Source organism: Orycteropus afer, unplaced genomic scaffold, assembly GCF_000298275.1.
Source record: "Orycteropus afer afer isolate SDZICR_OR568_19922 unplaced genomic scaffold, OryAfe1.0 scaffold00060, whole genome shotgun sequence".
In the NCBI taxonomy this organism is placed as follows: Eukaryota; Metazoa; Chordata; class Mammalia; order Tubulidentata; family Orycteropodidae; genus Orycteropus; species Orycteropus afer.
This window is the reverse complement of record NW_006921647.1, coordinates 3,385,571-3,408,486: the sequence shown is the minus strand read 5'-3', so window position 1 is coordinate 3,408,486 and position 22,916 is coordinate 3,385,571. Positions and strand designations below refer to the sequence as shown.

The window sequence follows — 22,916 nt, the reverse complement described above, 5'->3', positions numbered from 1 at the left end:
AGCCTACTTTGGATAAGAATGAATAATGTGAATTAGCAAAGGGTGGAGCGCTATAATTCACTTCAATTCAACAACTATTTATTCAGCCTACCATGTGTGAGAATTCCAAGCAGGCATGAAGGAAAGGCCCAGCTGGTCATGCTCCTAGCGCAGGACAGAGGTTAGCTTCATATTGCTTTGGAGCCACATGAGAGAAAAAGGGAAATGAGACTGATTAGCCAAGCACAGAGTAGTTTTTATAGGGCACAAAAGTTGGGCTGAAGAATTTGAAAAATATCCTTCACTGCTAAGCAATTCTAAAATACATATAGTCAAAAAGATTATTTTTCCCACTTCAATAATTTTAAAGTGGAGTTGAAAAATGTAAAGCTGTTTAATGGAGATTATTAACAATGTGAAAAAACTTAATGGATTAAGCTAATGCCAGCTTAACTGAAATGTCATTAGTTGAGAGGAATAATTCCTAATTCCTTAATACTTGGAGTTTTTAGGTATTTGGAAGAAATTGTGAGTGACTTTTTTGCATTGACTAAACGAGGTTTCACTGAGGACATTACTGGAAAAACAAGCACATAAGGTGGTGTTAAAGATTTTAAGCCTTTTGAAGGAAAAAGTTAATCCTGAATATAGAAGTGAAGACCTAACTCAGAAGCTATGAAAAGAACAACTTTCTGAAATACTTTCTTGGGTCAGAGAAACCAACACTAAAATCTAATTATCTAATTAATATTTTTATCACCCCATAAAATAAGTCCTGACCCATTATCAGTAATTCCCCATTCATCGTCTATCTGCCTGTGCCGGAAACATAGGCAACCACTAATCTACTTTCTGTCTCCATTAATTTGTTTGCTCTAGACAATTCATATAAATGGATGTGTAGTACCTTGTGAAGTTTTTCTTTCACATACAATAATGTTTTCAAGGTTCATCCATATTGTGTCATGTATCAGTTCTTTATTTCTTAGTATTCCTCAATAATATTCCATTACATGGCTATGCCACATCTAAAAAATGTGATCATCAGTTGATGGACATTTACATTGCTTCTACTTTTAGCTATTATAAATAATACTACAATGCATATTCATATACAAGTTTTTATGTGGATATATATTTTCAAATCTTGGGCATACGCCTAGGAGTGGAATTTCTAGGTCATATGGCTCGACGGCAAACAACAACATGGTAATGCTATGTTTAACATTTTGAGAAACTTCTAAACTGTTTTCCAAAGTGACTGCACTTTTCATATTCCTACTAGCATATATGAAGATTTCAATTTTCACACATCTTTGCCAACATATAATGCCCTTTGTTTTTTATCATTACAGCCACCCTAAGGGGCTCATTGTGACTTTTCTTTACATTTACATAATGGCTAATGATATTGAGCATATTCTGATATGCTTATTTGTATATCTTGTTGTAGAAATGTCTGTTCAAATCCATGGCCTCTTTTTAAATTGAATTGTCTTTTTATTATTGACTTGTTAGAGACACTTATCCTGGATAAAATTTCCTTGATGTATCTTTGGAAAGTGCTTCTTTTATTCTGTGGGTTGTCTTTTCACCTTGTTAATAGAGTTCATTGAAGTACAAACATTTTTAATTTTGATAAAGTCTAACTTATCTACTTTTTCTTTAGTTGCATGTGCTTTTATGCCATAAGCAAGAAACTAGTTCCTAACTCAAGAGCCTATGCCTATTCCTAAGAGTTTTAAAGTTTTAACTGGTGCATTTAGGTCTGTGGTTCATTTTAAGTTACTTTTTGTATTATGGTGTAAAATAAGGTTCCAACTACATTCTTTTGCATTCAGTTGTCCTAATATCATTTTTTGAAAACACTGGGATTTCACTATTGAATTGTCTTACTACACTTACTGGAAATCAATTCACAATAAATGTAAGAGTTTAATTCTGGCTTCTTACCTTTAGTCCATTGATACATTTGCCTATCTGACAGCTAAGAAGTTCTAGTGTCTTTGTGGTGAAGGGATTCAGCTGCTAACCAAAGGTTGGTGGTTCAAACCCATCAGCTGCGTTATGGGAGAAAGATAGGCAGTTTGCTTCGGTAAAGATTTGCAGCCTTGGAAAGCCTCTGGAGGCAGTTCTGCTCTGTCCTATGGGGTCTCTATGAATCGGAATTGACTCAATGGGAATTTTTTAAATCTGAGAGTATCACATTTTTTGATTACCAAAGCTTTGCAGTAAGTCTTGAATTAGGGAACTTTGAGTCCTCCAACTTTATTCATTTTTTCAAGATTGTTTTGACTATCCTGGATTCTTTCATTTCATATGAATATTACAATCACTTTATTAATCTTTTGCAGTGAGTTTAGTTCTGTTTTGGTACTCTGGCTAGAACGTCCAATAAAATTAAGAATACAAGTGACAAGAGTAGACACTTTTATCTTGTTCATGATCTTCAGGGGAAATCATTCAGTCTTTCACCATTAAGTCCAAGTTTGTTGTTGTTGTTAGGTGCTGTCAGGTTGGCTCTGACTCACAGCGACCCCATTACAACAGAACGAAACACTGTCTAGTCCTGTGGCATCTTCACAATCCTTACTATACCAGAGCCCATCAATGCAGCCATTGTGTCAATCCATCTTGTTGAGAGCCTTCCCCTTTTTCATCAACCCTCCACTTTACCAAGTATGATATTCTTTCCAGGGAATATTCCCTTCTCACAACATGACCAAAGCCAGTGAGATGAAGTCTGGCCATTCTTCCTTCCAAGGAACATTCCAGCTGCACTTCTTCCAGGACAGATTTGTTAGTTCTTTTGACAGTCCGTGGTACTTTCACTATTCTTAGCCAGCACCACAACTCAAAAGCATCAACTCTTCTTCAATCTTCCTTATACATTGTCCAACTTTCACTTGCACATGAGGCTGTTGAAAATATAATGGCTTGGGTTAGGCACACCTTAGTCTTCAAAGAGGCGTCTTTGTTCTTCAGCACTTTAAAGAGGTCTTTTCCAGCAGATTTGCCCAGTCCTATATGATGTTCTACTCGATGGCACATAACAACAACAACAACAACAAATATGATGTCTGATTTCTTGACTGCTGCTTCCATAGATGTTGATTTTGGAACCAAGTAATATGAAATCTTTGACAATTTCTATCTTTTCTCCATTTATCATGATTCTGTTTATTGGAACAGTTCTGAGGATTTTCATCTTCTTTATGTTGAGATGTAATCCATACTGCAGACTGTAGTCTTTAATCTTCATCAGTAAGTGCTTCAAGTCATCTTCTCTTTCAACAAGCAAAGTTGTGCCATCTGCATATTGCAGTTGTTAATAAGTCTTCCTCCAATCCTGATGCCATGCTCTTTTTCATATAGTCCAATTTCTCAGATTATTTGCTCAGCATACATATTGAATAAGTATGATGAAAGGATACAACCCTGCCACTTCCTTCCTGATTTTAAACCATGCAGTATCCCTTGTTCTGTTTGAATGACAGCCTCCTGGTTTATGTATAGTTTCCTCCTGAGCACAATTAAGTGGTCTGGAATTCTCATTCTTCTCACTGTTATCCAGAATTTGTTATGATCCACACTTGATCGAATGCTTTTGTGTAGTCAATAAAACAGAGGTGAACATCTTTCTGGTATTCTTTGCTTTCAGCCAAGATCCATTTGACATCAGCAATGATATCTTTCATTCTACATCCTCTTCTGAATCCACCTTGCATTTCTGGAAGTCCTCTGTCAATATATTGCTGCAACCATTGTTGAATTATCTTCAGCAGTAGTTTACTTGCATGTGATATTAATAATATTGTTAGATAATTTCCATGTTCTGTGGAATCATCTTTTTTGGGAATTGATACAAATATGGATCTCTTTGAGTCAGTTGGCCAGGCAGCTGTTTTCCAAATTTCTTGGTATAGATGAGTGCCTCCAATGTAGCACCTGTTTGTTGAAATATCTCAATGGATATTCCTTCAATTCCTGCAGTCTGTTTTTTGTCAATTCCTTCAATGCAGCTTCAACTTCTTCCTTCAATACCATTGGTTCTTGATCATATGCCACTTCCTGAAATGGATGAATTGACCAATTCTTTTTGGTACAGTCACTCTGTGTATTCCTTACGTCTTCTTTTGATTAACATTTTTTTTTTTCTCTCAGTGTCCTTCCTTTCCCCAATGTCATCATGCTGGTCACAGGCCCTTTCCATACTGTCCATCTCCTCACTCAAATAGGCATGTGACCCCCAACTAGTCTGAAATTTTCCCTCCTCTTCCTTCCTATCCCCAGTAACTAACAAAGTGAATTTCCTTTCCTGAGTAAACATTTCCTTGACTTTTTACAATGACAGGCTCATACAATATTTGTCCTTCTGTGATTGATTTTTTACTCGGCATAATGTTCTCCAAATTCATCCACATTGTGATATGATTAATGTATTCTTTATTATTCTTTAATGTTGCACAGCATTCCACTGTGATATGTGTGAACATATCATAGGTTATTTCCATCTCTTTGCTATAGTGAATTGTGCTGCGATGAACATGGGTGTGCATATGTCTGTTTGTGTCCTGTTTCTCACTTCTTTAGGATATATTCTTAGTAATGGAATTGCTAGATCAAATTGTATTTCTATTTTCAGTTTTTTAAGGAAATGCTATACCATTTTCCACAATGGCTGTGCCATTGGCAGTCCCACTAACAGTGTATGAGAATTCCAATCTCTCCACAAACTCACCAGCATTTGTTATTTTCTATCTTGTTGGACTTTACTGTTATTGCTGGAGTGAGATGATATTTCATTGTTGTTTTTATTTGTATTTCTCTAATTGATAATGATCATGAGCATTTCCTCATGTGTTTGTTGGTTGCCAGTATATCTTCTTTACTGAAGTGTCTGTTCATGTCCCTAACCCATTTTTTTAGTTGGGTTGTTTGTCTTTTTGGTTTGAGGTACTGAAGTTTTCTATGAATTTTGGAAATAAGCCCCTTGTCAGATATGTCATAGCCAAATATTTTTTCCCAATCTGTAGGTTCTTTTTTTTACCCTTTCAGAGAAGTCTTCTGATGAGCATAGGAATTTAATTTTCAAAAGGTCCCAGTCATCTGTCTTCTCTTCCACTGCTTGAACATTTTGGGTCATGGTTGATAGTCTATTTAGGCCATAGATTAGGGTCCCTAGGTTTTCACCTAATTTATCTTTGATGAGCTTTATAGTATTGGGTGTTGCATTTAAGTCTTTGATCCAATTTTAGTTCTTTTTTCTGTATGGGGTGAGGTATGGGTCTTGTTTCATTTTTCCCTTCCATTTTCTTTTGAGGTTTCCTGCATCAGTCATAGGATTTTTCAATATTGAAACTAGAGGATTGAATTTTTTCTTCAGTTATTTCACCATGAGAAATGCTGAGCATGTACTTCCCTTTTAGTGCTCTAACTCCAGGTCTTTGCACATTTCATTATAATGATTGACTTTGTCTTCTCGAGCTGCTCTTTGAAATCTTCTGTTCAGCTCTTTTATCTTGTCATTTCTTCTATTTGCTTTAACTACTCTCCATTCAAGAGCAAGTTTCAGAGTCTTTTATGAAATCCATTTTGGTCTTTTCTTCTTTTCCTCTCTTTTTAATGACCTTTTGCTTTCTTCAGGGATGATGTGCTTGATATCATCCCACAATTCCTCTGGTTTTCAGTCACTGGTGTTCAATACATCAAATCTATTCTTCAGATGATCTCTAAATTTAGAAGTGTTATAATCAAGGTCATATTTTGACTCTCGTGAACTTGTATTAATTGTCTTCAACTTCAACTTGAACTTGCATATGAACAGTTGATGGTCTATTACACAGTCCATTCCTGGCCTTTCTCTGGCTGAATATATTGAGCTTCTCCATCACCTCTTGCCACAGATAAAGTTGATCTGATTCCTGTGTACTCCATCTAGTGAAGTCCACATGAATAACTGCTATTTGTGTTGGAAAACGGTATTTGCAATCAATAAATTTTTGTTCTTGAAAAATTCTGTCATGCTATCTCCAGCATCCTTTCTATCACCAAGGTCACATTTTCCAACAACCAGTGATTCTTCTTTGTTTAAAACTTTTGCATTCCAATCACCAGTAATAATCAACACATTTTGATTGCATGTTTGGTCAATTTCATACTGTAGAAGTTGGTAAAAATCTTCAATTTCCTCATCTTTGGCTTGGGCGGTTGGTGCATAAATTTGAATAATAGTAATATTAACTACTGCTGTTTTTCACTTGATGGTGGCTCCATTTTAAGGCCATGGACCAAAGTAGGTAAGCATGGGGCTTGGGGGCTATTTTTTGCTTGGGGGTGACTCTATTTTAAGGCTGGGGCCCAAGGTAGGCAGGAGCAGAGCAGTTAGGAACAACAAGGAGAGATAAATCTGTCTGTCATTTTGTAGTCCCGTGGTGGCTTATGTGTTGCTGTGAAGCTGGAGGCTATGCCACCAGTGCTTCAAAATTCCAGCTGGGTTACTTCTGGTGGATAGGTTTCAGCAAAAGTAAAGACAGACTCGGAAGAAAGAAGAGGCCATCTACTTCTCAAGCAATTGGCCAGTGAAAACTTTATGAATGGCATTGAAACATTGTCTGATATATTACTGGAAAATTTTATGACTGTCCATGAAACATGTCTGATATAGTGTCAGAAGATGAGCCCCTAAGGTCAGAAGGCACTCAATATTTGATTGGGGAAGAGGAGACTCCTCAGAGTAGAGACAACCTTAACGATATAGATAGAGTAAAGCTTTTGGGAACTTCATTGGCTGATGTGGCACAGCTCAAAATGAGTAGAAACTGATCCAAATATCCATCAATAATCAGAACCTGGAATGTATGAAGTATGAATCTAGAAAAATTGGAAGCTGTCACAAATTAAATGCAATGCATGAAGATTGATATCCTAGGCATTAGTGAGCTGAAATGGACTGGTTTGGGCCATTTTGAATCAGACAACCATATGATATACTGTCTTGGCAATGACAAACTGAAGAATGGTGTGGTATTCATTGTCACAAAGATAGTTTCAAGATCTTTCCTGATGTACAACATTGTCAGTGACAGGATAACATCCATACCAACAAGGAAAACCAGTTAATACTACTATAACTCAAATTTGTTCACCAACCACCAAAGCCAAAGATGAGAAAATTGAAGATTTCTACCAACTTTTGCAGTCTGAAATTGACCAAACATGCAATCAAGATGTGTTGATTACCACTGCTGACTGGAATGCAAAAGTTGGAAACAAAAAAGAGTTACCAGTAGTTGGAAAATATGGCCTTGGTGATAGAAATAACACTGGAGATTTCATGATAGAATTTTGCAAGACCAGTGACTTGTTCATTGCAAGCACCTTTTTTCAGCAACACAAATGGTGGCTCTACACATGGACTTCACCAGATGGAACACACAGGAATCAGATTGACTACATCTGTGGCAAGAGGCAATGGACAAGTTCAATATTTTCGGATAAAACATGGCCAGGAGCTGATTGTGGAACAGACTATCAACTGCTCATATGTACATTCTAGTTGAAATTGAAGAAAATTAAAACAAGTCTGTGAGAGTCAAAATATGACCTTGATAATATCCCTCTTGAATTTAGAGACCACCTAAAGAATAGATTTGATGCATTGAACACCAGTGACCAAAAACCATAGGAATTGTGGGATGACATCAAGAACATCACCCATGAAGAAAGCAAAAGGTCACTAAAAAGACAGGAAAGAAAGAAAGACCAAAATGGATGTCAGAAGAGACTCTGATACTTGTCTTTGAGAGGAAAGTAGCTAAAGCAAATGGAAGAAATCACAAGATAAAAGAGCTGAACTGAAGATTTCAAAAAGCATCTTGAAAAGACAAAAGCAATTACTATAATGAATGTGCAAAGACCTGAAGTTAGAAAAACAAAAGGAAGGACACACTTGGCATTTCTCAAGCTGAAAGAACTGAGGGAAAAATTTAAGCCTTGCATTGCAATATTGAAAGATTCTATGGGCAAAATATTGAATGATGCAGGAAACATCAAAAGAAGATGAATGAATACAGAGAGTCACTGCACCAAAAAGAAATGGTTGATGTTATCCATTTCAGGGGGTGGCATGTGATCCGGAACCAATTGTATTGGAGGAACTACACTGAAGGAATTGGTGAAGTACAAGGCTCCAGGAATTGATGGAATACCCACTGAGTTGTTTCAATAAACAGATGCCCCCCTGGAGGCACTCACTTGGCTATACCAAGAGATGTGGAAGACAGCTACTTGGCCAACTGACTGGAAGACATCTATATTTGTACCCACTCCAGAGAAAGGTGATTCCACAAAATGTGGAAATTATCAAACAATATCATTAATAGCACATCCAAGTAAAATCTTACTGAAGATAATTCAAAAACAGTTGCAGCAATATATTGACAGAGAGCTTCCAGATGCAAGTCGCATTCAAAAGAGGATGTGGAATGAGGGATATCATTGCTGATGTCAGATAGATCTTAGCTGAAAACAAAGAATACCACAAAGTTGTTTGTGGACGTTTTATTGACTATGCAAACCCATTCGACTGTGTGGATCATAACAAATTGTGGGTAGCATTGAGAAGAATAGGAATTCCAAAACTCTTGGTACTCATGAAAATCCTGTACATAGATCAATAGGCTGTCATTCGAACAGAAAAAGGGAATACTTCATGATTCAAAATCAGGAAGGAAATGCATCAAGTTTGTATCTTTGCACCTTACTTATTCAATCTGTATGCTGAGCAAATAATCTGAGAAGTTGGACTATATGAAGAAGAATGTAGCATCAGGACTGGATGTGCACATGACACAATATGCTTGCTGAAAGTGAAGATGACTTGAAGCACTTACTGATGAAGATTAAAGACTACAGTCTGCAGTATGGATTACACCTCAATACTCTGGTAGCATAGTACCTAAGGCACTTGACTGTTAACCAGAAGGCTAGCAGTTCAAACCCACCAGTCACTCTTTGGAAGAAAGATGGGGCACTCTACTTCTATAGTGATACTGCCTCAGAAACCCAAGGAGTGGTCACTATGAGTCAGGTCTGACTCAATGGCATATAACAACAACAAAAACAATAAAGACAACAAAAATCCTCACAACTGGTCAAATAAACAGCTTCATGATAAATGGAGAAAAGATTGAAGTTGTCAAGGACTTCAAATTACTTGGTTCTAGAATCAACACCAATGGAAGCAGCAGTCAAAACATTAGATAATGTATTGCATTGGACGAATCTGCTGCAAAAGACCCCTTTCAAGTGATGAAGAGCAAAGATGTCTCCTTGAAGATTAAGGTGCACCTAATCCAAGCCCTGGTATTTTCAATTGCTTCTTATGCATATGAGAGCTGGACAGTGAATAAAGAAGACCAAAGAAGAATTGATGCTTTTAAGTCATGGTGTTGGAGAAGAATTCTAAGAGTACCATGGACTGCTAAAAGGACTAACAAATCTGTCCTGGAAGAAGTGTAGCCAGAACACTCCTTGGAAGAGAAAATGGCCAGATTTCATCTCACCTACTTTGGTCATGTTGTCAGAAGGAACCATTCCCTGGAGAAGGATATCATGCATGGTAAAGTGGAGGGTCAATGAAAAAGGGGAAGGCCCTCAAAGAGATGGATGACCATGGTGATTGCAACTATGGACTCAGGTATAGCAAGGATCGTGAGGCTGGCACAGGACTGGGCAATGTTTTGTTCTGCTGTGCATAGTCATTCTGAGCCAGAGTTGACTAGACGGCACCTAACAACACAACAGTATTAACTGGTCTTCTTCGTAGGTATATGGATATTATCCTATCACTGATAGCATTGTACTTCAGGATTGATCTTGAAACATTCTTTGTGATGATGAATGCCATGCCATTCCTCTTCAATTTATTCTTCTCAGCATAGTAGATCATATAGTTGTCTGATTCAAAATAGCCAAAACCAATCTATTTTAGCTCATTAATGCCTAGGATATCAATCTTTATGCATTCCATTTCATTTTTGACAACTTCCAATTTTCCTAGATTCATACTTCATACATTTCATGCTCTGGTTATTAGTGGATGTTTGCAGTGGTTTCTTCCCATTTTGAGTCATGCCACATCCACAGATGGAAGTCCTGAAAGCTTTACACCATACACATCATTAAGCTCACTCTACTTTGAGGAGGCAGCTCTTCCTCAGTCATATTTTGAGGGCTATTCATAATATTTTCCAGTTGTATATCAGACAATGTTTCACTGCTATTCATATGGTTTTCACTGGCTAGTTGTTTGAGAAATGGATTGCTCCTTCCTTCTTCCAAGTCTTTCTTAGTCTGGAAGCTCCATTGAAAACTGTCCATCCCACCAGCAGGTTATCCTGCTGGTATTTGAAATACTAGTGGCATAGCTTCCAGCCTCATAGCAATACACAAGCTACCACAGTATGACAAACTGACAGACAAATGGTGGAGTCTATGTTTAGCTGTAGGTTTTTCATAAATGCCTTAAATCAGGTTGAGGAAGTTCCCTTCCATTCCTAGTTGTGTATATTTGATCATCATCATATTTTTTAAGAATTTTTAGATTCTCTATTTCTTACCACATGAAGTGCAGACTCCCTAGTCTGGGATATTAACCTGGCATGGAAAATTCTCCTGGACTTGCCCTTGCTTGCCTTTCCAGCTTTATGTCTTGATAACCCTCTGTACCATCTTTTCCATTTCCATCTCCAAAATGTTGAGCATCAGCTAAGCTGCATACATTCCATATTACTTTATGTTCTCCACTGCTCCTTCTGTTTTATCCCTCTGACACAGATAAAATGCCACTAATTTTAAAATAATAATAATAAACTGTCATTTAACTAGATCTTGCTTAAATGCCTCTCATCTATACTCTCATAACATGCTGCATAAATTTCTAGGAGAGAATGAAACATGCTGTTCTCCAATTTTTGATTTAGGTATCTACCTCTCCATCTGGAATGTTTCTTATATAAGAAGAGACCATATCTTAGGTATCTTTCATCCACAGAACCAAAAACCCAAGAGGCACTCAGTAAATTAATGGACAGATAAATGAATAGATGTTAAACTTTACTACTATTAGTATTGCACATATATCAATGAATAAAAATACAAACACAATTCTAAAGTACTTTGCAGCTTTAAAAAGCAAAAGACTCAAAAGGAAAATGGAATTTTTCTAGGGTCTATGGAATGTAAATAGAGGGTAAAGTAGATGACAAATAAAAAGACAGCTCAAGAAAAATAAAATGGATCTTGTAGCCACGGTTTCTACAGACAGAACTTGTATCACTTATTAGGAGTAATGCTCTCTTCCTAGGGATACTTATCCTCCATCTTTCCCCTCCTTCCCCCACAATCTCCACTACCTGTAATAGCACATGCTACTCTCCTTAATATGTTGTTGTTGTTGTTATTTGCCGTCGAGTCGGCCCCGACTCATAGCGACCCCTCCTTGGGTTTCCAAGGCAGTATCACTACAGAAGTAGGAATGCCCAACCTTCCTTCTGAGGAGTGGCTGGTGGGTTTGAACCGCCAGCCTTCTGGTTAGCAGTCAAGTGCCTTAGGCACTATGCTACCAGAGCTCCTCTCCTTAATATAGTACAACATATATTAGCTGATCAGCCATGTTCATGTACAAAAGAACTAAGAATTTCAGCCTGTGATGACAATAAACCAAGTTTTACCAGGTAATTAATGCTCACAGACAAGATTTGGGGAGACATTAAAAATAGTCAATCATTAAATGTTAAAATGAGAAGTATAGACAATAGCAGTTCAGTGGGGGGAGAGACTCATTCAGTTCATGATTATTAATTGCGTGCCAGCAATATTCCAGTACTGGGCTAGATGATAAGTCTACGATGTTGAACAACTCAGAATCTGTGAGCTCATGAAATTTATAGTCTACTGAGGGAGTAATACATATTTATTCATTCATTCTGCAAATATTTATTGAAAAGAATTAAAGATAACTACTTAGGGGTGCTCAAGACACAGTGGTATTTGAAAATATAAGGTCTTTGCTTTATATAGCCAAAATCTCTGCCCATATAGAGTGGTTCAAACTCACCAGCCACTCTACAGAAGGAAGAGGGGCATTCTAGTTCCATAAAGATGTACAACCTTGGAAACTTGGAAACCCAATAGGGATCAGTATGAGTTGGGATCAACTCAATGTCAGTGAATTATACACACACACACACACACACACACACACATATATGTATAGATAGATAGATAGATAGATATATCCTGTACCAGTTGCTGTCAATTCAACCTCAACTCATGGTGTCATGGTGGCCCCATGTGTATCAGAGTACAACTGTTCTCCAAAGGGTTTTTAATTGCTCCTTTTTCAGTAGATCACCAGACCTTTCCTTCAAGGCACCTCTAGGTGGACTTGAACCCAACTAGGCAACTGAGTGCTTAACCATTTACACCAACCAGGGACTCCAATAAATTATATAGTTTGTTTAAAAAAATTACAAGTACTATGGAGAAGGCAGAAAATAAAGTAAGGATAATCGAGACTATTGGGGAGTGGGTAAGGATGGATTGTCATGAATAGGGTCATTGGTTTGCCTTATTGAGAACTTGACATTTAAGTCAAGACTTGAAGAAGACAGGGGTTCTAGCCTTGCTGCAACTGGGTAAAATGTTCTAGGCAGAGAGAACAGTCAGGATAAATAAATGCCCTAAGATGGAGTATGCCTGGAGTATTTCCAGAATGGCAAGGGGCCTCTAGTCCTGAAGCCAAGGGGTAGAGTCAGCAGTAGGAGATGAAGTCAGAGAGGTGAGTGTGCCCTGTGGGCCTTGGAAGAACTTTAGTTTTCATAAGATGGTGAATTGGAGTCCTATGAGGAGAAGAGAGATGCAATCTGACTTATGTATTAAGCAGCTTACTCTGGGTGCTTATGAAGAATAGACTTGGAACACAAGAACAGGCACAGGAAAAGATATTTGTAACAATCAAGGCTGGATATTATCCTGGTAGCTGGAACCAAGATTGAAAAAGTGGAGGATGTGGGGAGGTACCAGATTCTGCATGTATTTTAAAATTAGAGCCACAAGAATTAACTGTGTTATGCTTGAAAAAGGAAGGAGAGACAAAAAGAAAGACTAATTCAGGGTTTGGATGGGGCTACTGCCTGAGACAATGGGGAAGGAAGGGGGAGAACAATAAAGACTTCAGGTAGACCAACTTCAGGATAGAGTCAGGGAGATCAGGAGTTCATTTAGGATGTATTAAGTGTGAAATCCTCCAAGCAGATATGTCAAATTAGCAGTTGGATATATAAGTAATAAAGCAAAAGTTATCACAGGAGTCTGAAAACATATTGCAAGGGCACTTACAGATGGCTTCCTGAGAAATGACCTCTGTGCTGCTTCTAGAAAGAAGTAGGTTTGGCTGCTTTGGTCAAGAAGGTTTCATGAAGTGGACATTGAACAGTAGAGAAACTTTGGCTACCAAGAGAGTGGTAAGAGAATTCTGACATAGGATGTATCTATATAAGACTCTTAGAAGAGGAATGAGCATGTTAATTTGTGAGAGTGAGCAGACAGGTCTATCTCTGTGGGTGAAGAGTTCTTCCTGGTGACACCTGGACATACTCATGGCTGGGAAGCTTGGGGCTAGGTGCTAGGGTCTTGGAAGCCAGGCCCCTTTTCTAGGAATTCAATCCTGGCTCATTGATGAGTTAGGGGCTCCCACTTGAAACACCCACAGCCAGTGTCACTGTCACCACAACACTATCAGTGTTGTAAGACTCGTTTTCTCTTCCTTCATCCTTAAGGAATTTTTTGCTTAAATTCATTGAGGGCAAAGACCCTATATTTTAACTTTTATCTACCATAATAATTCATTACTGGAAGCTCAACTCCCCTCTTAATCATATTTTCATTTTAACTGCATATGGAGGGTTTTAACTTGTAAAAAATCTTCTTTATTGAATAGATGAGAGATGCATTACAAATAACCCAACTTACAATAGTTAAACCAAAACCAAACCAGTTGCCATAGAGTCATTTCCAATGCATGGTGATCGCATGTGTGCAGAGTAGAACTGTGCTCCAAGGGTTTTTTTGAGGCTGCAACCCTTCAGAAGCAGATCACAAGGCCTTCTTTCTGAGATGACTCTGAGTGGAGTCAAACCACCAAGTTTCCAGTCATTAGTCAAGCACTTAACAGTTTGCACCAACCAGGACTCTTGTTGTTGTTGTTATGTGCCGTTGAGTTGGACCCAACTCATAGTGACCCCTCCTTGGGTTTCTGAGGCAGTATCACTATGGAAGTAGATTGCCCCATCTTCCTTCCGAGGAGTGGCTGGTGGATTTGAACTAACAGCCTTCTGGTTAGCAGTCCAGTGCCTTAGGCACTACACTACCAGAGCTCCCAACCAGGACTCTAGCACATCAGAAAAGTTGCAGGAAACAGAGTTCTACAAAACATAAACAGCTAAGTGACAGAGAACACACCATCCCTAAACCTAATTCAAAACTCACTGCTGTCGAGTTGGACCCGACTCATAGTGATCCCTCCTTGGGTTTCTGAGGCAGTATCACTACGGAAGTAGATTGCCCACTTCCTTCTGAGGAGTGTCTGGTGGGTTTGAACCGCCAGCTTTCTGGTTATCATTCAAATGCTTTAGACACTATAGTCTACCATAAAAGTCAATCATTTTAAGTGTTCAAGTCAATGATTTTTCTGATAATAACAAACAATAATCTATGAGTGGATAAACAGGCAGACAGGCAAGCTGATCAGGCATGTGTAGGCGAACAGAACTGCATCCACAACCACGTATAAATTAACCAAAAAAAAAAAAAAAAAAAAAAACACCTCCCTGCCATTAAGTTGAATCTGACTCATAGCAACGCCTCCTTGGGTTTCCGAGGCAGTAATACTACAGAAGTGGATTGTCCAACCTTCCTCCTGAGGGCTAGCTGCTGGGTTTGAACTGCCAACCTTCTGGTTAGCAGTCAAATGCCTTAGGCACTATGCCACCAGAGCTCCCTCCCTAAAGCTACTGAGGAAGAAACTTAGGAAACTTGAAGGTAAAGAAGAGACCATGTTATTATGAATTAATTAAATAAAGGAATTAGCTGGCATATTTTCAGTAGGGGTGTTTGTTTATGATTTACTAAACTAAAACATCTATAAACCTAGTTGTTTATACATTAAAAAATTATTTTAAATATATTAAAGATGACCTTTGAAATTGAAATAAAATACCCAAAGAAATATGTATTTGTTGATGATAAAGGATTTTGTGCAATTGATTCTTAGATCAGTTATTGCAGGAAAAAACAAATTCAGTTTAATTCAAATTCCACTGATTCTCAAGAAAAAAAAAATCACATATGCAATAAATAAGTCTTCTTTATGACAAATAAGAAGTCAGTTCAAACCCACCAGCCACTCCTCGGAAGGAAGATGGGGCAATCTACCTCTGTAGTGATACCACCTCGGAATCCCAAGTAGGGGTTGCTATGGGTTGGATAGGATAGTGACAGCAGTGAGTTTGGTTTTATTGTTTGTTTGTTTGTTTTTGAAAGACAAATAAGCTTTTAAAGTTAAATAAGCCTTTTAATGCACATTGGGTCTTTTTTAAAAGTACTAAAATTAGATGACAAAACTAATTTTGATTCAGAATTTCAGGGATCTTGTTCATTGTCCTAAGTATGAGAAAAAAGTACTGATTACCCAAGAAGTAAGTGTCAAGCTGGAGTTTTTTCTTGGTCTGTTCAAGTGTCTCAAAAGGCAATGTCTGTGTCTACTACAGTCACTTGAATGTATTCATTCACTGAATGAGGATTATGGAATGCTTTTCATTTTCTAGATTTTATGTACAAAATCACTTAGATATGGGCTGTAATCTTCCATTCATCCATGCAAAAATCACTACTGAGTTTCTGTGATACATAATGTCACCATGAATCAGAGCCACCTCCGTGGTGCCTAACAACAATGCAGCAAGTTAGAGACTTTATTTATTTCATCTACATAGTTGTAATTAGAAATTCTTATATTTTGCATGGACGCATTATTAAATCAACAATATATAAACATTGTTCATAACTGAGGAAAAGAAACTCTGACATGCAAGAGCATTTATGGATGGGGCCACTGTTTAAATACCTGGGACTTCAGTGCTATTCATCTCAATGATACGCATTACTTTTATTTTCAGTCACTCTCAGGCTGAAACATGACAGCTGTTGATCTATTTGGGGGCTTAGCAGTTTGAGAACAGTGATCTATAGAGCAAAGCACTCAGTGCGTTAAGAAAAACTGATGGCTAGGAGACAGATGCCCAGAGCTGAATGGGGATAGGGTGGTCCCCATACTGTTGCTAGAACACCCCAAATGCTTAGCTCGCTCATCAGCATGGCTGTTTATCTACTTTCCCAAGTCAAAGGAAGAAATGTATCAGGCTTAAAAGGCCTGATGGGGACAGAAAAAAAGAGACAGAGTAATTTGTAAGAAGCAGTTTTGTGATATGTTTTTGTATTTTTGAAGAGGACTTCTTGGTCATACTATTAAAATAGCATACATATTTCAATATAACTTTCAAATAATATACATATTTCAAAATATATATACCAATTTTAAATAGGTAATCATTCACATAGCTTAAAAATAAAAACAATATAAAAGGATAGTCAGCAAAAACTTTCAACTTCATTCCCATCCTTTATTCCCACAAGGATAACCTTATTAGTTTCTTGTGTTACTGAAACAGAACTATACATTCTTATTTTCCTCCTTTACACTGTATACTGTATACATTATTAGACTCTTGCTATATGGTTTAAACACGATGTCTTGGGGAGGTCTCAATTTTATAAAGAAGTAATCTTTCCACATTGGTACATAGAGAATGTTTTATTAACTTTTACCTTATTTTATTTTACATTCATTACATGGATGTGCAACAGTTTGTTAAATCCAGACTCCTATAAATGGATGAACTATGAGAGTGGGCAGTTCAAGTTCACCCAGAGGTACCTTAGAAGAAAGGGCTAATGACCTATTTCTAAAAAATCAGCTGTTAGGGCACCTACTCTGACAAACATGGGATCTCCATGAGTCAGAATCAACTTAAGGCAACTGTTCTGTTGGCTTGCTTGTTTCAGTGGATATTGATCTAATTTTAATCTTTTGCTATCGTATCCAAAGCTGCAGTGTATAAGTTTATACATACATCATTTTGCACATTTGTGCAATTATATTTGGAAGATAAATTCCCAGAAGTGGGATTTTTCTATAAATTAAAAATTATTCATTTGTAGTTTGGGTGCAGATTAACAAATATACCTCCACAGGCACACAGTATAGTATCTGCTCCCATCAATAATGTATGGGAGCACCTATTTATCCACATCATTGCCAGCAGAGTGTATTCTCAAACTTTTGACAACCCAAGAGATGAAAAATATTATCTCAGTGGGATTTTCATTCCCATTTATCTAGTCATGATTGAGGTGGAGCATACTTGCTTACATTTAAATGTCTTTTTCTATTGATTCTCTGCTCATACCCTTTGCCCATTTTCGTTACTGTGTTGTTCTTTTTCTTATCAATTTAAATTAGGGAGATAGCTCATTATGATATGAATTGCAAATATTTTCCACAGTCTTTCATTTCTCTTTTGATTTTACTTGCAGGTTATCCTTTGTTTGTTATTTTGTTTTGTTTTTGTTAGGTAAGGAGTTTTTCTTTTTACTGCAGTTTTTATCACTATTCTAGGGCTTTGGATTTTCTTCTAAACTTTTATGGCTTAATTTTATTTTACTTTTTTGTCCAACCTTTTTTACTTAGTTTATCCTAGTGTACAGTGTAGTGTCTAAGGCACTTGACTGCTAATCAGGAGGCTGGCAGTTCAAACCCACCAGCCACTCCTTGGAAGGAAGATGGGGAAATCTACTTCTGTAGTGATACTGCTTTGGAAACCCAAAGAGGGGTCGCGATGGGTTGGGTCTGACTGGATGGCACATAACAACAACAACACAGTGTAAGAGGTTTTTGTTTGTTTGTTTTCCTAGAATGCTGCTTAGTTGTTCCAACACAATTTATGGAAAAGTTTATTTCCCCATATCTGATTTCAATTGTCATCTTCATCATACAACATATTTTTTAGGGTCTCTTTATGTATAGATGCTGCACTGTTTTAATAATTAAAGCTTACAGATATGTTTTACTATCCAGTACATCGAGTCCCCTTCAAAGAGTATACAATATAAATTCATCTGCTGTGAGTAGAAATAGAGCTGGTTGGTGATTATTTAAAGCCTATTTTGTGATATTTTTCCTGAATTGTGCAAATGATTAATTCACTTGGCTACAATTGAAAAGTTGGAGTTTCGGGTCTAACTAGAGTTATGTTGGAAGAAAAGCCTGGCAATTTACTTCTGAAATATCATCCACTGAAAACTCTATGGAGCATAGTTCAACTCTGACACATATAGGGTCACCAGGAGTCAGAGTCAATGAAATAGCAACAGTATTTATTATGTGATTTATTAGGTCCAAAGCCATATGGTCTCCAGCATATATTGCTTTCCTATTCTACTTCTACCTTCCACACCCCAGCCTCTGCCCCCTGCTCCATCAGAGACTCCAGGTTTCATAGCTAGGAGTGATTATTTGTGGGCACTGAGAATCTTTTTCTCTTCTTTCCCCTATGCCTTTTAGATATTTGTCTGATAATCAAATGCAGTGCTTTGAAAGGCTTTCCAGACATGGGGGCTTTCCAGCCCAGGCTGTTGGAACCAGTTTCTAAGAGTTATTCTGGGAACTGTCCTCCCAGAAAGTTTATTAGAGAGATGCATGCTTTCACGAATGCATCTGGGAAGTACAGGCATGGGAGTGGGGCGGGGGCACTAAAAGGTGCTTTTCAGGCTCCACAGTTTTTGCTGCTTGGCTATGAGCAAAGCCCTGAATTCCTTAGCAAAGCAGCCCCCTTTCCCCTCACTCCAGCGCTGTTGGATCAATCCTGATGGCAAAAAAATGAGCAAATCAAGGCCCTGAAGCTCCTCCCTTTTCTGAATAATGTTGTGTGTTTGATTAAACCAAAAGAATATATCAAAAATTCTTAGCTGAGACAGGCCACTGCAGAGTAATATGTAATAACTTTTCAGAACATCAGAACATTTTCTCTGCGGCTGACTCTGAAGAGAGCTAGGCCTGCCATGCACCCAGTTTTAGATCTTAGAAGCAGCAGGAAACAAACCTATGCAAACCCCTTTTATGTGGGCTGTCTCTGTCACACATGCATTTTAATCATGAACCCTTCCAGGTGTGGATCATGGGGCACCTCATTTTCATCTATCACCCATCCCCTTTTACTGCGATGTCAATGCAGGGCTGTCCATGCAGTGGGTATCTTGTGCAGATGTCCCTGCCTTTTGTAGGCGGGGCATCTGCAGATGATGAAATCCATCACCAGGTGAGGACCAGCCTAGGGCTGAGCACCAGGATACCCAACTATCCTGCTCCCTTTCACACTCACACACACCCTCACTCACACATTCTCACTGTTTCATTCTCCTTCATTTCCATACATTCTCCCACACCTCATTGTCTTCCAAATCCTACCTACTTTCTTGTGAATTATAGTCCTTATTCCTTGAGACCGAAAGGAAGCCTACTGTGATCATAACTGAAAAGAGATGATAAAAGTGTTTTATGTTTATCAAAGAAAAGTAAATCCATATGTTTTCTTTCAATTCACTCACTAATCAAAAAGCACCTGTTCAAGTACGTAATGGGATATGTGGATGAAGAAGACATCCAAAGTCCCCTATAAGAAAGGGCTGACCAGTAGAAGTACCTCTCTCCATGGTTGAGTAACAACATGGAAGGTTGACACATATGTTCAAGGAATAGCAGGAACCCTGTGGCTAAGATTTTGCTGCACATGAGGTGAGGTGGGGGGAAGTGAGGAAAAGGTTTGGGGAATTTTTTAGGGAGCCTTAAAAGTTAGTTGGACTCTTTGGGTGCTGAAAATTTTTAATGTACTTGGCTATTAACTGAAAGGTTAGAGAGTTGAGTCTACCCAGCGGTGCCTCAGAAGAAAGGCCTGTCAATCTATTTCTCAAAAATTAGCCACTGAAAACCCCACAGAGCACAGTTCTACTCTGACTCACATGGGTCACCAGGAGTTGGAGTGGACTCCACTGTAACTGATTATTTTATTTATTTATTTATTTTGGTGAATGTCAGCTGAGGGGTTAAGAACTAGTGTTCAGCTCTAAATTCTTTAGATCTTCTTGTACCTTCCCATCAGAATCAGCACAGAACTCTCTAAATGGCAAAGTTTTATGCTTGTTTAATTATCCTTGTTTTCTCCTCACTTCATAATAAACTAAAACCCACTGGCTTTGAGTCAATTCTGACTCATAGTGACCATACAGGACAGACTAAAACTGCTCCATAGGGTTTCCAAGGCCACAAATCATTATGAAAGCAGATTACCTCATCTTTGTCCCATGGAGTAGCTGTTGGTTTTGAACCACCAACCTTCTAGATAGCAGCCCAACAGCTTAACCACTACACCACCTGACAATAGATGCATACTATTTTCTCTTCAACTTCTACCTTCCTGTTCTACACTCAAAATATTTTGGACATTTTTGAATTTTAACATTTGATTACAACTATGTGTGAATGATTATTAAGGTCATGGCAGACTATTTTTAATTGTGCCAAGGATCTTGAGCTCAGTGCCCTCCAAGGATGGGATGAGCAGCATACCGTTTACATGTTCAGTAAGCCTAGTTCAGGGCAGCATCTGTGCCTCATCCCAGCTTAAGTTTTGTTTGAAATTCCTGGCTGAAGATTTATTGTATGGGTCAAGTCTTATGCTACAGTAAAATTCAAAAAATGCAATGGTATCCTCCACTAGTATTGAAACAGAGTTGCTTTAGGGTAATCATAGATAGTCTACTGGGTGCCTCACTGATCACAGACATGTACTTGGAGGGAATTATTGATGATTCCAGGAATGTAACCACTATTCTGGACATTGAATTTTTGGGAAAGTACATTCATTTTTACTTTAAAACAACTGGTTAATAAGTTAGCTTGGAAACCTCGCCTGGCTCCCTGCTCAGCCTCTGAGAACTAGCCTATCCTCACCTCTTGCCTTGGCTAGGCACCCAGCACCGGCCACTTTCCTTTCTCCCTCTGCCTTAGGCAGGTGACAGCAGGAAGATGTCTTGGGATCTGCAGGATGTGGTCCACACTGAGGTGAAGCCTCTGGTGGAGAAAGGGGAGACCATCACTGGCCTCCTTCAAGAGTTTGATGTTCAGGGTTGTTTCGTAAGTACCAGTTGTATGTAAGCCAAATGTTCGTAACCTGGGATGGGCTGCACTCAACTCTGCTGTTGGAGCACTGACACAACTACCAGTAGAACAGGACATTGAAATGTTACATGACTCTGGCCCATCATCCTCACATACCATGACATTGGCATGAACCACAAAACCTGCTACAATCCACTCTTCAACTCCAAGGACATGCAGGAGATCACCCAGCACTTTGCTGTGTGTCACATGGATGCCCCCGGCCAGCAGGACTGCGCTGCCTCCTTCCCCGTGGGGTACATGAACCCCTCCATGGACCAGATGGCTTAAATGCTTCCTGGAATCCTCCACCAATTTGGGCTGAAAAGTGTCATTGGTACGGGCACTGGTGTGGGTGCCTACATCCTAACTGGATTTGCTCTGAACAACCCGGAGATGGTGGAGGACCATGTGCTCATCAATGTGAACCCTTGTGCAGAAGGCTGGATGGACTGTGCCACCTCCGAGATCTCAGGATGGACCCACACCATGCCAGACATGGTGGTGTCCCACCTCTTTGGGAAGGAAGAAATGAAGAACACTGTGGAGGTGATCCACATCTACCACCATCATGTTGTGAACGACATGAACCCCACCAACCTGTGCCTGTTCATGAACACATACAACAACCAGTGGGACCTGGAGATCGAGTGGCCCATGCCAGGAACCCACACCGTCACCCTGCAGTGCCCTGCTTTGTTGGTGGTTGGGGATAATTCTCCTGCTGTGGATGCTGTGGTGGAGTGTAAATCTAAATTGGACCCAACGAAGACAACCCTCTTCAAAATGGCTGACTGTGGTGGCCTCCTGCAGATCTCACAGCCAGCCAAGCTTGCGGAGGCCTTCAGGTACTTTGTACAGAGCATGGCATACATGCCGTCCTCCAGCAAGACTCTCCTGATGTGGTCTCGCCCAGCCTCTGGATCCAGCGTCACCTCCCTGGAGGGTGCCCGGAGCCGCTCCCACACCAGCAAGGGCACCTGCAGCCACTCCCACACCAGTGAAGGTGCCTGTCTCGACATCACTCCCAGCTCTGGTGCCACTGGGGACGGTACTGGGCCCAAGTCCATGGAGGTGTCCTGCTAGGTGGCCTTGTGGCCTCCGCACCTGGACTTGGATCTGTAACGGGCCCCTCCCCTCCAACCGTTCCTGCCCCTGCCCCTGCCTGCCATACCACACATAACTTGGCATTAACCCAAAGCTTATTTTCTAAGAGTGAGCTCTGGTGATGACAAGGTTAGTGGGTTTGGGGTGAGTCTGTCTGATGTGGGCAGGGGCTGAGGTGGACCAAAGGAAAAGAAGCATCTCTTTTTTTTATTGTTTTTATTAACCAGTGGCCTGGTGGCCACTCTCTCCCTCAGAGACCCTGAACTGCCAAAAACAAGAAATGGGGCCAGGAGTTCCGGCAAGGTGGCGGACTAGGCAGAAGGACTGCACAGACCCTCTTCAACAAAGAAAAGGGAAATCAATTAACACAGACACAGAAGATAATCTTGGATCCCTGAGCCTTGAAGGGAAGGATACAAAAGTGGACTAAACC

The 22,916-nt window shown here is 39.2% G+C and overlaps 2 protein-coding genes across 2 annotated transcripts in view; both read left to right on the top strand.

Moving 5' to 3' along the window:
• CLVS1 (clavesin 1) overlaps positions 1 to 22,916 on the top strand; it is a 304,398-nt gene that overhangs the window by 153,250 nt on the left and 128,232 nt on the right. The window lies entirely within an intron of this gene.
• LOC103195841 (protein NDRG1-like) lies at positions 21,245 to 22,462 on the top strand. The gene is given in 3 exon segments (XM_007939474.1): positions 21,245 to 21,344; positions 21,445 to 21,471; positions 21,474 to 22,462. Coding segments are annotated over 3 exon segments (1,116 nt in total).